We start from the raw sequence: 18871 nt of genomic DNA, 5'->3' as shown, positions 1-18871 counted from the left end.
CAATGCTTATTACCACAAAACACAGATCAAGTTTGAATTTTGGTGGCGTCACTCTTACCGTTCTAGAGTTATGCCCCTTTACAAATGGAAAAATTGCTGAAATATTCGTTTCTGTTCTGTAACTTTAGTTTGCCTCAACCCAATGTTATGAAACTTATGCACAATGCCAATTACCACAAAACACAGATCATGTTCGGATTTTGGTGGCGTCACTTTTACCGTTCTAGAGTTATGCCCTTTACAAATGGAAAAATTGCTGAAATTTTCGTTTCCATTCTCTAACTTAAGTTTGCCTCAACCAAATGTTATGAAACCTATAAACAATGCTTATTACCACAAAACTCAGATCATGTACAAATTTGGGTAGCGTTAATTTTACAGTTCTTGAGTTATGTCCCTTTATAACGTTATATACAAGCTGGGGCATCATCTGTGTCCCATGGACACATTCCCCATTTTTCTTATTAGATGTTCTATAAAAATTGTAACTTAGATAACATGAAAGTAATTTGAATAGAAAAACAAACTTGAAAATATTTCTATCTCTTCATTAGCCATCACAAAGGGAAGCATCCAATTGTTGCTGTACTCAAAGAGGAAAGTAGTGATGAATCAACTATAATATCTTCTCAGACATCTACACTGACCAGAAATCAAGGTAGGTTTATCACTTATAGGCAAAATAAGGAATTGCCTCATCATTTTCTTTGAGATGAATCTGAACCAACTTTAAAAAAAAGGATGTGCTTATGTGTTGGTCTTTAATAAAATATATCAAATGAAAATTTTCAACTATTTGCAACAACCATACAATGAAACACTTAAAACAAAATTTTCAACTATTTGCAACAACTATACAATGAAACACTTTAAATATAATTTTGAACTATTTACAACATTTGCAATTAGATATTCAATCAAGATTGTAACCATCCCTTTATATATAGGTTACTTCATTGCTCAGCTTTTTATGAAATATATCAAATAAATATTTTGACAATAATTGCAACAACTATACAATGAAACACCAACTTTACAATGAAACTCTCAAGATAAAATTTTGAACTACTTACAGCATTTATATATCAATTTTACTAATTTATCTATCTACTAAATGTATAAATGTAAGTATATGAATATTTTAGGTGCAGATGAAATGCAGCGACACAATGACACTGAAGGAAGTCGATTTACTATAGGAGACGATGAAGATGAGGATGAAATGGATGAGGAAGATGAAGCAGTAAGTTTTAATTATATTATTTATTTACATAGATAGTTACTGTCCAAAAAGTTAAATCTAAGTTTCTTGGGCACTCCACGTCTATTCAAAGGCTACTGTGTAGTTTGCATAGCAAGGAATTGGTAAATAAGTTATTGCTGATTTCAATAATGGTTAAAACAATCTTTCTGGGATGTCCTTTCAACCCTTTTGCTCTGCTGAGGGTAAAAAAAATCAGTCGTCAATGCTATTGATGTGTGTTCAGATTTGTGTTAGCAACTGATATGTGTTGTCAAGTAAAAAGTATGAAAGTAAAAAAACTCTGGCATTTGTAACTTGGGAAAATAAAAATTGAATTTTTGCAGCATTATGGCTGATTTGTGCCTTTTTTTATGGTTTATGTTTGGGTAAAGAGTAATTGCTAGTAGAATTTTTAGCTATTAGTTGAAGTTTCCAAAACAAGAGAAACTGCAAACAACTTGATATCTGAATTACTTTTACAATGATGGGTTGCCCACTTATATGCAGTATGAAATGTAGGGTATGAAATAAATCGTCCTTATAAAGTGATAGTTTTTTGCCTAGAATAGAAGGCATTACAATATCCAAAATTAAAGATAATAATCGCTACATGTATAGATTAAAAAACTACAATGTGGTCAAGGAAATATAGCTTTATATTTTAGAATTGTGGTGTTACTCTAAAAACATGATAAATATCGTCAGTGCATAAACTTTTAGATTTACTAAATCTTTCAGCGCTAATTAATTTTTAAGAAAGGACATTTAAATTTTTAGGATTACAATGAGAAAATTCAGGAGATTCTTGAAGAGTTTGATCATGCTGTTGACATTGCTTGTAATGATGATTTTATTGAACAAGATGATTCTGCAGTGCGATGTGACAAGGAGACTAACACGGAAGCAAGGTACTCTGATCGTCCTCCAATCAAACGTAGAACACAAGACGGTACACGTAGTAGTACTATACGGAGATCACAGACCTTCTCTCCAGCCTGCAGACCAGGGTCTAATTATGTATGCAAGGTAGGCTTGATAGCGTCAAAAAGAACATTAGAATGGAATTCATGATGTAGGTACAGAAGTTCACTTTACATGGCTCTTTTCATTAATGCACACCCTCAGAAAAGTCTCTTAATAACTCATTTAAATCATCCCTCTAATGGGAAGCCATCTTGCAAGGTCACATTTTCATTCCAGAAGTTTATCATAAAAGAGGTTGACCTAAATACAGTCATAATTATGAGAACTTATTCAATATCAATGCACATATATTTACAAATTTATGTTTTTTCTAAGATATGTAGATTTAAAGGTAATTTTAATTTATTGTAGCTTAACAGAAGTGACAGTGACGGGTCTATGCCGAATTTCAAAAAGGGATCCTTTCATCGGCATTCCATGGAGCGCAGAAGTTTAAGATGGAAGAAGGTAGATTTTAGTAATTAGCAGCAACAAACCATTTTGTACTGAAATAGTTATAAGACAAAATATTTTGGCATACTATGTCTAGCTATATTTAGTAGTACTATAGTTGCATTTGGAAAGTCATAAGGAGTAGCCATTTCAAAATGGTGAATTTCAATGTTCTTTTTATTTTGAATTTATCAGTGTGTCAACTGGATTGGCTGCTCAAAACATGATTAAAATCATAAGGAGGTCTGATTTACATTTAAAAGAATTACGAATAAAATCAGAAGTTCGATACTTGTATTCACAATTGCATGTATATTTTGTGAATTTCAAAAACAATTGTTCCTTTTTATGTATATCTTATATGGCATAAGGGGCATGAAGTTCTATAGGTGTAAGAAAATGAATATGAAGACAGTGTGGAAATTGACAAATTGGGTAGATGAAGTGTTCGTTTGTGATATAGTGACTTTTTTACCCCACTCATCTTTTAATCACCTTGTCCATCTGTTGGTCCATTAGTTCGTTGTATGTTGGACCATATGTCACAACAGACACTTTCATCACAATTTTCTAAGGAACTACTGATTGACTTCATATCTGGTCAGCAGCTTGAAAGGGATGAAATGTAACCAGTGACTGCTTTAAGAATCTTTTTTCAGACATCTATTTCCTGTTTTCTGATACTTTGAATTAAATTTGGGATATGCTTAGCACAACAATGGCCCAAGAACACAGTTATTTCGTAGTGCATTTCTTTTAGACAATAAATTCAAATTAAAAAATCGCACCTGCTCTATCTCAAAAAGATTTTTACAGTGTATTATACTACTTTTGGGACAAATTATAGAAAAGTCTAGCAGCTGAAACTCAAAATATGGACAATTCTATGTTAAGTTGGTTTATAATTCAGTTTGAGAGCTTCAGACATACTAATTTTTTACCTTTTTTAACTGGACCAAATCACTACTTTACCTAAAAAATTCATCACCCAAGTTTTATTTAGCATGTAATTCCATCCCCCTAAACATTTCATGCATAAAATTTAAAGAAATAAATTTTAAAAGTGTATGAAAAAAATTGCAAGTTATACACTGTCCACACTAGGGACTATATTTGTATACATACAGAAATCAATGGATGATAACTGTGTCCTTGGACCCAATACCAGCAAATTCTTGTGGTGGTTATAATACATGTAAATAGCAAATGTAAATTTATTATTTTACCTTTGCTACTGAGGAAATGAGAATCAGTTGTTAGCACAATATTGTTTCTACAGAAATCTACAAAAAATGTATACATGTGTAAACCTGCTAACTTGGAAAGGATAAGGCCAGTGAAATTCATGTATAATCAATTATATTTTTTAAAAAAAATAATGTGAGAAAAATTTGTTATAAGTAGTAAGTATAAAATTAAAAATTCTTACAAATTTATTTTTAGCCACCCAGTATTGTGGAGAAGGGAAGAAAGTTGCCACCGCGTACATCATTGGATTTAGAACTTGACCTACAGGCGGCTCAGACAAAACTCACCCATCTCCATGATGAAATAAACAGACTTAAACAACTTAAGACATTATTGGAAGATGCAAAATCAAAAGGTAAGTGAACAAAGTATTCAAAGATTTCTCAGGCGACTAAAATTGTCATTTTGCAGAGAGTTATTGTATACAGTGTTGGTCAGCTATTGGCATGTTATTTTTAAAATAAAAATGAGATGTGGTATGATTGCCAATGAGACAACTATCCACGAAAGTTCAAATAAAGTGGATGAAAGCAATTATAGGCACCTGTACAGCTTTCAACAATGAGAAAAACCCATACTGCATAGTCGGCTGTAAAAGGCCTGACATGAAAAATATGAAACAATTCGATTGAGAAAATTAACAGCCTAATTTATAAAAAAATAGTTTTTTCAACCTCAATATTTTCAAAAATGAGACAGAACCAAAGCAAAATTATGAATGACTGTCATTGTTAGAAAATGAAACGCAAAGGAAAAGTGCAAATAATGTTGCTTGCATTTGACTGTTTGTAAAAAATATTTTATTACATGTATTTAACTGCTGACCAAAGCAGAGACTTTAATTGAATTATTTTCTAATTTGTAGGGGAGCCTGAATTACCACCATGGTTAGCTGATGATGAACATTTTCATAAACTCCTGTCTGATGCTGATAAATTGGTAGGTATCAACTTTCGCTGTTTTTTTAAAATACGCAAAAATTGTTGTAGAAGATACCAATTTCATTGGCATTTGCAGTAGTAGAGCACTATCTATATATAGCCCTATTTCAGGAAATGTTAAGTGACCTGTCATCCCAGTACTAAAATTGATCTTAAATCATTCAAGAGAAAAAAAAGTTTCCAGGTCTCCATAAGGAGACCGACCACCTTACTTTTTAACCCAACTTTTTTTGTTGACATAGGTAATTCTTGTCTTGTTGTCTTGAAGTCAGCACATTATATGTTATTCAGGTCTCAGACAGGGTATATAATGTAACATTCCCGGCTTAGAGTTTATATTCCCTGAGCCGAAGGCGAAGGGGATATAAACCTTAAGCCGGGAATGTCACATTATATACCCTTTCTGAAACCTGTATTACACATATATTACGGATTACCCTGCCTTTATGCTTTTTCGAGTACCAGATATTTGTTAAACATTCACCATGCAGTATTTATATTTTCCGCATACGTAAGGGATATAGTAATTTGCTGTGAAAATGATTTTATCGTGTGTGAAATAATTTGTAATAATACTTTAAGACATTAATTGAGTATTTGATGTGTAAATCACGTGATTTTAAATTAAAAACGTATTATTGACGGATACATGTCATTATTTTCCCTCTGTGAGCCTCTGACATTCTGTATAGCTGAAGACTACGTCACATAGTAATGTTTGTTATGATGACGTTGTTGATGTTCCAATCGGGGTGAAAAACGTTGTATATACCCCGGCAGTTTCCTGAATATATACTGACATATCTGTGTTGTTATCCAATCACAAAACTCGACACATATGTAATCTGTAATATAATGGGATATTATCTGATTAGGTTCATTTCAGAAGAAAATATTAAATGGGCAATTGATATTAAACTAACTGTTGCATTAGCATCCATTCAACTCAGTTGCATGCAGTGGATGGGGTCAGTTTTTCGGTCATGATCCAGTGACTTCAATTTTTCATTGTTCTTATGTGAGATTATCTGAATAGATGTGTTTATGAAGAAAAAAATTACAACATATCATTGATAGTTGGCAAGATGTTGAATGCGTTCATGAATTTTAATTTCAAGCAGTGGGAAATTTTTTACATTTTTGAATTTTTGAAATTTGTGCTAAAAAATGTAAACTAATGATAGACCATTGATATTTTGAAATGTGAAGAACATGTTTTAGAAGTATAAATGCTCTTGATATGTTATACCCTCTACCATATACACACACAGTAATATGTCATTTCAAATAAAAATGCTGGTATTACTTAATGCAAAGCAGACAAGAACCAAGAGTTGGAGCCTTATGGAATAAAATAACTGATTCAAGATTAGAATGATGGAAACTAGACATCTAGGTTAAAAAAAATATAAACTGCTTTGAAACAAAATGTGATTTTATTAAGAAATCCTGGTTCAGAACAAAGTTGGTCTTTATATTGCAGACATTAAGAATGATTAAGACAACACAAGAAAGACATGTAAGAGTTGTTAGCATGTTTTTAATATTGTTGTACGTGTCTCACACCCAATATATGTACAAGATTGCATGGTCAAGATTTTTACTCTCTGTGTATATGATCATGATGATCATGTGTTGTGTAATTATATTTTAATATTTCATATTTTAAAGCAAATATGAAGAACTTATAACACTGCATAAATTTTATGTTATGATATGAATGATTTAAATTTTCTTTATTTACGAATGATTGTTAGCATGAGCATGCTAGTCTTTAATTTGTATTAATTGGCAACAGATGCACAAATTTTACGAATTTATAAGTAGATATGAATTTTATTTTAAAAACTTGAAATCAACATTTATGCAGTATATTATTTAAACCAGTAATGTTCACTAAACCATCTTGTAACAACCCTCACTTAAAATGTATATAAATGCAATCATATGCATAATAACACATTTGTATGTATGGTATACCCAATATACACAGGGAAATAACTATATATCAGAGGAACAGTACTTTTATTGTTGTTCTTCATCTTAACAGTTTCTGGTTATTTTTAACCCTCCTTAAAAGAAGGGAGGTATAATATATATTGATCTTGTCTTGATTTTAACGAAACAATTGCACAGTTTTAATCACTGTGTGAAATTATGCACCTATTCTTTTCTTTAATCAATAAAAGAATTTTGCTTTTTCCTATGCAGCATCCATAGAGTGTAGAGTGTTTAAGCTTCTTGTTCCTGTGTTTTCATATCAAAGAAAAAAGTGTATTCACAGTCTTTTCTGCCCTTGTAGTGTTTAGGCCTATTTCAGAAAAAGCATCCCTTTCTGGAACAAGGGATGGAGTGTTAATATAAAGAGGTAGAAAAACACTTTTTTGTTGCATCAACTATCAATACAAATTTGGGCTGTTCTATTTAAACATACATGGTTCCCAGGAAAGATCCTATCTATAATGCTGTTTCTAAATGGGGTAAGCACCTATAGAGGTAAATCTAGAATGCCAATTCCATTTTCACTTTTCTTGACACCCATCCATAGATGAAAATTTAAAGTGCCTTACCAGGGTTCCTTGTATGCAACTGTCCTTGATTAGAAATCTGAGATTTTGCTACTTGAAAATTTTAATGATCACCTGCCATAAATTGATTTAATTGAGTGTCTTTCAATTGCTCCAGTGGTGATATTTTATTCTAAATTTACCTGTATACTGGTATATGGACATTGTTTTTTGTTACATATACCTTAAAATTGAATACATTTACAATGTTCTTCCAACATCTATACTATTTTTATGGAATATATATTACATAGTAGTTGCAAAAATTGTTTCTATATTGGTCATTTTAAGAAACTGAATATGTGGTTGATATATAGTCTTAAGATGTGTTGTACTTTTATTATTTTTGGGCATGCATTATATTCAGTTATGAAGAAGATTGCACAAATATTTCTATTTATATTTTCTCTAAATTCCTGTTTACAATTATTAAACTATATTAAAGATTAAGAGTACAGTGATTTTTCCTTGTAAATGTCCACGAAAACATATATTTATAAAATGAGCAAAATGGAAAAGAAGAATTATTTCTTTTAGTTTCAGATACATAATTCAGCCAGTTTGTTTCACTAAGAACTTAAATTACAATTCACTATGGTCTATTTCATTGACTTAAAATGAGTTTGGTTCCATACAAGTTTTATTAGTTAAGTAAACCAGTGGAGACATTTTTCTTACAAGTTAATACACCCAATGTATACCAATGTGTTTTGTCTTTTTTAAGGTTCAAAAAGAGAAGAGAACATTAACAAAACAAGATAGAAGAGCTCAACATTTGATGAAGAAGGTTACAAAGGAAGTACAAATGTTAAAGCGGAATAGTCCAAACTCAAATGCTTTAAACTTTAGGTATGTGTTATATTATGAAATATTTGTAGTAAATGAATAAAAATAACTCATTTTATCTGTATAGGAAATTCCTTAAGGAGGATACTTAACACTTTAACATGTTTAAAGAAATAAATATATAAATCAACTGCATTTTAACACTCAAAATTTCCATTCTATGACATCTTCTGTTTTTTGCCATTATGATATATTATAGGGAATTTAATGGCTCCTCCACCAATTAAATCTGGCTGCCAGTATATAGCCAATAGTGCTGAAAGTGGCGTTAAACACCAACAATCAATCTTTTTTAGTTCCCTACCAACGAAGTTGAAGGGGACTTTAGGTTTGCACTCTGTCTGTCCATCCATCCGTCAGTCCCGCAAATCAGTTTTCCACACTTTTTTTCTTCATGCTTGAAGATATTAATTTGATATTTGGTGTATTGTTTTATCATGACAAGTTACAGATCAAGTTCAAATTTTGTTCCGGTCTGATGATTTTGTGCAGAATTATGGTCCTTGGACTTAGAAAAATTCACTAAAATAATCAGTTTTCAACACTTTATTTCGTCATGCTTGAAGATATTGACTTGATATTTGTTATATATTTACACCATGACAAGTTATAGATCAAGTTAGAATTTTGTTCCAATACAATGAATTTTTAACCGGAAGGGGACTATGTATTGCCATGCAATACTCACAGAATGCTTGTTTACAACAGCTTATAAAGAATTATGGTTTGCCTAAAAAACGAGCATACTTAAAATTTAGTTACTAAATACATAATTAGTTTTTGCTGCACTTAAAAAATGACAAACAATAATGGATTAAAATAAAAATATTATTTGAAGCTTGATGTTTATTTTGTTACATATTATAGGGAGAAGATGGCCTTTTTCACCACACCTAACATGACTGTGCCTGTAATACCAAACGAGAGTACAGACAATGCTGATGACCCAACCATAGAGGAATTTCTCAATGATGATGATAGAAAAGGGGAGGAAGTGTAAAAGGAATCATTAAAATGTTTTTATTCTGAAGAATTAATGCATACTTACACAGTGTCTAAAACACACCGATGATTCAGCAGAGCATTTGGGATATTGTCAGTGTTTATATACACAATTAATTGTAACAGTTGTCAAGCTTCTTTGTGAAGCTGATAGTGTGTCATTCCACGTTTTGTAGAATTCCGAGTTGTTATTCCAATAGAGAGTTGGTTGTTTTGGTTGTGAACTTGAAAGGGAGAGAGAGAGATACAAGGTTGTTGAAAACATTATGTGGTTACCAGATTAAGCATTATATTGAATATTGATATGTATTTTTTAGAGCAATAATGAGTAATGTGATATCAAGTATTCTTGAAAGATATTTATTTGAAATCAGTTTAACATGTTGCAACATATATATATGAGAATTAGAATTACAGAAATTTTCAGAGCTAAATGTTGATTAGATTCTTGTGATTAATACTAGATAAAAAATTAATTACCATATGTATATGTTGAGTTAAAATAAAGCATATAGACACTCTTTCAAACCGACATACCCTCAGAGAATAGTTTGCAAGTAGTTTAATATTAGAAAATTATTATGGCATTAATAGAAAATATATATCAGGTATCTTCAGGCTCATTTCACATTGTAATGGATTGAACATTCGTTAAGATTCATTAGATGATCTGATTCATACTTTTAACACGTGTATAATCCTAGATTAGGATTCCATATATTTCATAAATAAATTGATCCTTAAAACTGTTACCCTTCACTTGTACAGGGTATATCTGGCTCACAATAAATCTTACGACAAAAATTATTGTAGGTTTACTGAATTGTTGAAGCCTTACAATCAATTTTAGTTGCAAGTTTTTTTGTGAAAAATTATCCTGTACTAGATCCTAGTTTTGTAGTAAAAAATTGATATTATGTACCAGTATTTACATTTTTTTTTTATGTCAGTTTAATGACATGTTTGTGCCAAATTTTGAAGAAAAAAAATGTTTCACTGTACAGTAGCCTAGTATGAGAACTGAGCTTCTGCTAGTATCATTTTAGTTATTACAGAAAAGTAAGCGGTTGTGAGAGCTTGTTGTAAGAATCAGTTTGCCTTTTTAAGCTTGTATTTAAATCAATCAATAAATATCACAGACTTTCATTATATGACCTTGAGGGGATATGAAATAATGATTTCTCACAATGAAAGTATCTTGCTTGAACATCGAATTTTTCAGTCACATATAAGAACCTTGAAAAGTCCCTTTCATATACAAATTCTTATAGATTATTAAAATATCTATATCTTGACAAGGCTACGCATAAAAAACTGGTATCATTTTGCTCTGTTTTACATAAAGATAAGGTAGCGGAGTTGGATAATTAACGGGGTTTTGTATATAGAATCAGTCAATATTTTTCTGACGTAAAACAGATGCCTTTTGAAATTTGATCTTTTAAAGATCACTTCCCTTTTATATACACCCTTTATATTTGTACATATGATTTGTGTTAGTTAAATCAAAAAAGTTTTTTAGATATTTTATATGTGATATTTTGTTCTGCTGGTCAGTCAAATTTTTTACTCTTTCCATGATTATTATTTTTTCCTTAATCATGAATATATGGGGTGCTAAAATATTGATGTAATCAGTACACTGGCAAAATTTGTGAAAAATGAGATTTTATAGTTTTCAATAATCTATATTTTAAAAACAATTTTTGACTAAATATTTACATTGTCAATTGATCGATATAATGTAATGAATGTGAAGTTTTGTTCAGCTGCTTCTGAAAGAAGCATGTATATGACCAATATATAGTTGATTTAGAAAAAAAAAAAACACTTTTGCCACTGTGTTGAATGCCTCAATGGATTTTCTTACTTAAACATATGTGTAAAGAATTACTTGTTATAAACATATGTGTAAAGAATTAATTTGGTATGTAAAGCTGTATATTGTAAGCAGCTATGTCATGAAGCTTTTGCTACCATTGCCCTTAAATCAAGGCTAATTTGTAAATATTGAGCAAGCTTTTTTATGAAGCTAAATGCTTTGTTCTGGTTATCCTAACTGTAAATATTGAGCAAGCTTTTTTATGAAGCTAGATGTTCTGGTTATCCTAACTATATTTGACTACCTGTAAATATTATGCTAGTTTTGTTATGAAGCTAGATGCTTATAATAGCATTACTGTTTAATTAACTTAAAACTAGCATTGAAAATGTTATAAAGTTGGTTCTAGAATTGTAAAGTTTATAAAGTTGGTTCTAAAATTATAAAGTTTATAAAGTTTGAACTTAATTGTAAAGTTTATCAGGTTTTTCAAGGAAAATTTTGTTTGATTATTTATACTTTGATGAACAATATTTCAATTTAGACTTGTGTACAAAATATTTATAATTATTGTCTTTTTTGTCAATTTAAAATGTTGATTTTTGGATATGATACAGTAAAGTATAATAATTTCCCAGTTTGACTTCCATGTACACTATGTTTTAAAATTGTTATTCACGCTATCAATATTTTTGAGTTTTACAAGGGAAGGGGAGACGTGTTTATTTATTGTCAGAACAGTTATAAAGTCTGTCAAACATTTGTAAATATAGTATTACCTTACTCAATGTTTAGTTTAAGGCAAAATTAGTTAATATTTGTCTGTAGTGTATTATGCAAACATTGTAAGTAGAATATTTTTATATCATTCAGAATGTGATGGAATATTATATGCAATGTACTATGTACAATATATAAAGTAACATTTATCATTTATACATAACATTAATTTTTGTCAAACTTCATATTTATTCGTTGTTTATTTGTTCATTTTATATATTCTATGTATACCATATATTCATTTACTCATATAATTACCTTGATATTGAAAGTTGAGCTGATTTAAAAAAAAAAAGTCTTTGAAAAGTTGGTTGACCTGACACATTATGGCTAAATCTATTAAGATATATATAGAAAATAGTTGGGGGAGTTAAATTTTGTGGTGTTTAGTGTCTTTATTTCAGTGACTTTATCCTGAGGCATTCATAACATATTAAAAAGCAAGGAGAAGACCTAGAATGTTCGTAATTACTCAAATGTGACCACATATTTCAGACATTCTACTGAGATATACTTATTATATTTTTGCTGATGTTTGCCGAGGAAATTTGAAGTTTTATAAAGTTGAGTTTTATATTTTGTACTTGCATTCTATGAGTAAGCTTTTGTGTGGTTGATTGTAGTAAAATGGCTTAATATACAGTTCTTTTTTTAGCTTTTATATGGTCTATTGTTCTATAAATGGCTGAACATCCTGTTCATTTTTAGCTTTGATGGGGTCTATTGTTCCATAAATGGCTGAACATCCTGTTCATTTTTAGCTTTCAAATGGTGTATTGTGAAACAAATGGCCTAATTTGACCTAAATTTTGTTTGAGCAAATTTTATTTCAACATGAATTTGTTTTTATAAGCTCCTGTTACAGTCTGTGTTGAAGACCCATTGGTAGCCTTGGGCTGTTACCTGCTCTTTGGTCGGGTTGTGGTCTCTTTGACACATTCCCCATTTCCATTCTCAATTTTATGAATAAAGTTGTTCAAATATTTACTATTTGTAAGCTTTTATATTATTCATCAGTTAAATGGTTTGAATTGTTTTAATTGCAAGTTTATTCCAATCAACTTTGCATTATATACTTCCTTACATAATGGAATACTTATAAATAGTATGTAAAAGGATGATGCCCTGGATAAAGCAACTTTGGAAATATAGTGTTGCCATAGATACAAACAATTGTTCAGAAGTTTCATTTTAATTCTGAACAAGCTATATTTTCACCTTTTTCAATGATTTTTTGACCAGAAAAATGATTGTTTATAATTTGTTATTCATATTTGAGACCTACAAGGAATTGTAAAAGCTCATTGTCAATTTCTGTGTTAAGCACTTGTTCACTTCTGATGTGTAAATAAATGTTAACCAGGGGAGATAAATCAGTTCAACAGAAATGTCATGGTTTTTGTTGAGTAACATTACTGTTGTTTTGTTGTTAGTTGTGTGCCAGAATGTGATATTATTAGTAATGAGGTTTATGGATTCAGTTGTCCAAAGCAAGCTTTGTTAATTAACCCTTGAAAAAGAAATTACAGCTCTTCTATAAAAGCATGCAAAGCAAACCTTTGATCAACTTGCTTGCTATGTTTGCTTGGATGTTTGCAAACAATAGGTAGGCGGAGTTTCAGTCTGTTTTGTATATACTAGAATTGACATGCAATGAAGTTATGTTTATTGTCCAATCAAATTCCAGTATATAGTAAGCAGACTGAAACAGACTACCTACCTTTTGTTTACAAACATCCAAACAAACATAGCAAGCAAGTTGATCAAAAGTTTGCTTTGCATGCTTTTATAGAAGAGCTGTAAAAACAAATCTTTTTAAAAGATTTAAAGTTTTATAGAGAATAATTTTTTTAAACTTGAATGTAAAAATTTTTATATTGAGATTTTATGAGTATTTTTAATATTTTTTGGAAAACAGTTAAAAAAAAAACCCAATTTGTTAATATATTATAAAGGGAAACAAACTTAAGGGGAAAAACTCTGTATAAGATACTCAGGACAACAGTTTGTCATCAAATGTCATATTTATATTTTGCATAAATAAAGCAAAATATTTTTACATTACTTGTCTGTGTATTTTTGCCAAATACAAGAAAAAAAGTAGTTGAAATTAGTTGGCAGTTTTGATCTGCTGTCACATCATTGTCCAAGATTGTGATGGAATGAGATGGTTGTATGCTCACAAATATGCCTATCCAAAGATTGCAGACTCATTTCCCATAATTTTGCTTGAAAATTCTGAAAAAAAACTGCCTTGGTGGTCTGGTGGTAGCATCTCCCCTAAATATTTGGTGTCCTTCCTGCATACTGCTTCTTTTGAACTATATGATAATAAGATGTGGTTTGATTGCCAATGAGACAACTACCCACCAAAGTCAAATAAAGTGGAGGTAAACAACTACATGTATAGGGCACTCTACAGCCTTCAACAATGAGCAAAACCCATAATGTAGTCCACTATAGAAGGCCCTGACATGATAAAATGTAAAACAATTCAAATAGAAAAAACTATAAGCCTGATATGTTACAAAACAAAAAACAAAATATGATAGACACCAACCAACGACAACCACTGAATTACAGGCTTCTGACCTCGGACAGGCACACAAAGAAGGTGGCAGAGTTAAACATCTTTGCGAGTGCTCAACCCTCCCACTAACAGTGGTGTAACAACATGACATAAGAACTAAATGTAAAAATCTGCTGGAAATGGATAGACTCATCAGATCTGAACAAAGAACGTTTAAAATGAATTAGTTCATATTCATACTGCACAATCATGTTGTGTAGGATATATATGTAATATTTGCCACTAGATGTTAAAAACCAATCAATTGTCATCATAATAATTAAATGACTAGATATACAATAAATCCCCTGTGGTATAGTAGTTAAAATAAAAATCAACATAGATTCAGTGGAACCAAAAGCAATAGAAAATTCTCAAAAAAGTTATATATACCTCAAGACATTGAACTAAAATCTAGTCACAATGACATAGCTAGATGAGAGGAATTCAACTTTTTATAAAACAAGCATTCTGAGAGTATTGCATGGCAATACATAGTCCCCTACCAGGTAAAAATTCGTTTTACTGTAACAAAATGCTAACTTGTTCTATAACTTGTCATGGTGTAAACAAAAAGTAAATATCATGTCAATATCTTCAAGCATGACTAAAAACAGTGTGGAAAACTGATTATATGAGTGAAAAAAACATTAGATATGTTTAATAGTTCTCTAAAATTAGATATGATGTAATACAGTGTATATCTATTTTCAAATTATAATCAAATATAATTAATAGTTCCAAATATTGTTTCTTTCATTTATCACAAACTAATATAGATTTGTAACTTATCTATAAAATGTCAACAACATTTATCTACACAATGTAATGTATTGAAACATATACATTAATAAAAATAGATTATTATCTAATTAAAGGATTTCTCTTCATAAATTTTTATACGACCGCAAAAATTAAAATTTTTTTGGTCTTATATTGGTATCACGTTGTTGTCGTCGTCGTCAGCGTCGTCCGAAGGCAGATGGTTTCCGGATAATAACTTTAGTATAAGTAAATAGAAATCAATAAAATTTTAACACAAGGTTTATAACCACTAAAGGAAGGTTGGGATTGATTTTGGGGGTTATGGTCCCAACTATTTAAGAATAAGGGGCCAAAAAAGGGGCCCAAATAAGCATTTTTGTAGTTTCCAGACAATAACTTGTGTTTAAGTGTACGAATCTCTCTGAAATTATACCACAAGTTTCCATACTACAAAGGGATGGTTAGGATTGACTTTTGGGGGTTATGGCTCAAACCATTTAGGAATTAGGGGCCAAAAAAGGGGAAAAACAAGGGTTTTTCTGGTTAAAGGACAATTGAGACAATTTAAAAGCAGTGTAAGGGAGGTAATCCAAATCAAAATTCAAATCAATATAAATAACACTGTTTGATTACCTCCCTTACACTGCTTGTAAATTATGTATTAAGAAATGATGATTGTCTGAGATACTGACCATAACTTGAGGGAAAGAATTATTTTTTGGAATAAGGGAAAGGGGGAGGTGAAAAAAATTGGAGGGGGACAATTTTTCTCATTTCATATTTCAGAAATTAAAAGAAAATTTCTTCAAATATTTTTTTTTGGGGGTTAATATTCAACAGCATAGTGTGTTTTTTTTGGAGGGGGGGGGTGTCAATTCGCATAGTGTATTGCACAAAAGCAAAAAATTGAATATAAATTCAAATCATATAATCAATTTGAAGTTCTTTGACTACAGTTATTCTGTGTCAGAAACCTATTATGTGTCGACAATTTAATTACAATCCAAATTCAGACCTGTATCAAGCATGAATATTGTGTCCATTTTGGCCCCAACTTTTCAGGGTTGGACATTTGCGGTCATATACAGCTGCGCTTAGCGAAGCAATTTATTCTTTATATATATATAGCATTCAGAAAATAAGTTTATACTAAATAACAAACAAACCTGCAAAAAAATTCTTCAAATAATTTAACAATGAATGTCTTTAAAAAAATGAGTTATCTCCCTTTGTACAGAAATATGGTTTAACATAGTACTCTAACATTAGATATGGTCCAGAGTTATGGTCCATAACTCTGGACTAAATTATCAGACCGGAACAAAATTCGAACTTGATCTGTAACTTGTCGGACAGACGGACAGAGTGCAAACCTAAAGTCTCCTTGGACTTCGTCGGTAGGGGACTAAAAAAATACAAAACAACAACTGCCCTAACTAGGTTACTCAATAGTCTGCTTTGTTGAGAGTACTTCAGCTTCCTCAACCATAATAACAGACTTCCCAGTGTCCTTACACCCCCTTGGTATTGGGTTGGGGATTGTCCTGGTGGTGGGTTGTTCATAAGTTAGTGACACATCTCCATTAATCCTGGGAGGGAGTGTACATGGGTTCCACTGTATCCTGTTAGCTATCGAGGGGTGCTCTGAATAACAGACGGATCTAAGAACATACATACACACAATGGGGGACAAAGGAAAATTTGTAAAAATAAACCATCTCTGAGGAGTGAATTGGAAAGGAATATGACATTTTAATAGCTAATAAAATGCTCCGCTGGGCGCAGCTTGATACTAAGACAGAGGTCGAACCCTGAACAGTTGGGGCAAGTATGGACACAACATTCAAGCTTGATACAGCTCTAAATTTGGATTGTGATTAAATATTTGACACAGCATAGGTTTCTGACACAGAATGAATGTGGTCTAAGAACTTAAATTTTTTTAATTTACCTATTATGGTCCAATATCCAAACTCTAATACATACACAGTTAGATTCAGCATATCAAAGAACCCCAAGAATTCAATTTTTGTTAAAATCAAACTAAGTTTAATTTTGGACCCTTTGGACCTTAATGTAGACCAATTTGAAAACGGGACAAATAAACAGCTGTGCCATGAGCGCATGATACGCCCGTCATCTTGTGTGTGAATTTTTATGCAATAAGCATAAAAAGTTTCTGACATACGGAGTGACATGCGAAAACCCCCCCTTTTTTTTACAAAAAACTCAATATCTCAAAAATAAAATTTTGAATCAAAACCAAAAAGTATACAGATCTTTATATTAATATAACTAAGAAGTGCGTAAAATTTTAAGCAATAATCATAAACTGTTTTTGAGATACGGCGCGACATGTGAAAAACCCCTCCCCCTTTTTTAACAAAATACTCAATATCTCTAAAATAAAATTTTGAATCATCACCAAAAAGTATACAGATCTTAAGATTAATATTACTAAGAAGTGTGTAAAGTTTTAAGCAATAATCATAAATTGTTTTTGAGATACGGCGCAACATGTGAAAAAAAACACACACCTGTTTTAGTTACTAAGTCCTGTAACTCAAAAAGTTTTAATCTTATTTTCACCAAAAAGTATACAGATCGTTTGACCATCATAAACAACTATGTTAAGTTTCATGAAATTTGGATAAGTCATTCTCAAGTTACGGTGCGACATGTTTACGCCGGACAGACAGACGGACAGACAGACAGACGGACAGACGACATTTGTATACCAAAATACGTCCTGTCAAAATTTTGGCCCCTAATTCCTAAAATTTTAAGGCAATTACCCCCAAAATCAATCCCAACCTTTCCTTTGTGATATGGAACCTTGCAGTACAATTTCAAAGAGATCAATACACTTGAATACAAGTTATTGTCTGGAAACTAGAAAAATGCTTATTTTTGGCCCCTTTTTGGCCCCTTATTCCTAAACTTTCGGGCAATTACCCCCAAACTCAATTCCAGCTTTCCCTTTGTGATATGGAACCTTGTAGTACAATTTCAGAAAGATCCATACACTTACACACAAGTTATTGTCATGAAACTAGAAAAAAAACTTGTTTTTTGCCCCTTTTTTTGCCCCTAATTCCTAAAATTTTGAGGCAATTACCCCCAAAATCAATCCCAGTATTCCCTTTGTGATATGGAACCTTGTGGTACAATGTCAGAGAGATTCAAACACTAACACACTAGTTATTGTCTGGAAGTTACAAAAATGCTTATTTTTGGCCCCTAATTCCTTAACTGTTGGTACTATAACCCCCAAAATCAATCCCCACTTTCCTTTTGTGGCATTGAACCTTATGGTAAAATTTCATAGAGATCCATTCACTTATACTAAAGTTATTGTGCGAAAACCAATATGTCTTCGGACGACGACGACGACGATGACGACACCAACATCATACCAATATACGAAAAAAAATTTGCGGTCGTATAAAAATGGATCAAAGTCAATTTGGGGCCATTTTAATCACATTTTTAAGGATGTTCGCTCCTCTGTTTCAAAATAACAAGCTTTTTAAAAGACTATTATAAATTGATAGTTAATAAATATCAGAACTTAAAAGGCAGAAAAAAATGACGGGTCCATGTCCTTGTTTATGAGATATTGTAACGGTTTATATAACGGTTTATTTCTTCCTCTGTGATATTTTATCCTGG

At 31.2% G+C, this 18871-nt stretch overlaps 1 protein-coding gene and 1 long non-coding RNA gene across 4 annotated transcripts in view; one reads left to right on the top strand and one right to left on the bottom strand.

The window, feature by feature from the left end:
* LOC127715260 (protein WWC2-like) overlaps positions 1–13924 on the top strand; it is a 34653-nt gene extending 20729 nt beyond the window's left edge. Inside the window, exons 17-25 of one of the 2 annotated variants that reach the window (XM_052221288.1) lie at positions 555–658; positions 1146–1243; positions 2021–2269; positions 2579–2674; positions 4103–4262; positions 4773–4846; positions 6332–6367; positions 8140–8264; positions 9129–13924. In XM_052221288.1, the coding sequence (XP_052077248.1) occupies positions 555–658; positions 1146–1243; positions 2021–2269; positions 2579–2674; positions 4103–4262; positions 4773–4846; positions 6332–6367; positions 8140–8264; positions 9129–9261 (1075 nt within the window). In that variant the 3' untranslated portion in view covers positions 9262–13924. The remainder of the gene's footprint in view (positions 1–554; positions 659–1145; positions 1244–2020; positions 2270–2578; positions 2675–4102; positions 4263–4772; positions 4847–6331; positions 6368–8139; positions 8265–9128) is intronic. The other variant, XM_052221289.1, reaches the window with a different exon arrangement.
* A 2141-nt stretch (positions 13925–16065) lies between these two features.
* The window catches only part of LOC127715307 (uncharacterized), a 156580-nt gene continuing 153774 nt past the window's right edge, over positions 16066–18871 (bottom strand). For both annotated transcript variants that reach the window (XR_007988282.1, XR_007988281.1), the window contains exon 2: positions 16066–16173. This is a non-coding gene — a long non-coding RNA (uncharacterized LOC127715307). The remainder of the gene's footprint in view (positions 16174–18871) is intronic.

The sequence above is a fragment of the Mytilus californianus genome, unplaced genomic scaffold, assembly GCF_021869535.1.
Source record: "Mytilus californianus isolate M0D057914Y unplaced genomic scaffold, xbMytCali1.0.p SCAF_9, whole genome shotgun sequence".
Taxonomy (NCBI): domain Eukaryota; kingdom Metazoa; phylum Mollusca; class Bivalvia; order Mytilida; family Mytilidae; genus Mytilus; species Mytilus californianus.
This window is presented reverse-complemented; position numbering and strand designations above follow the sequence as displayed.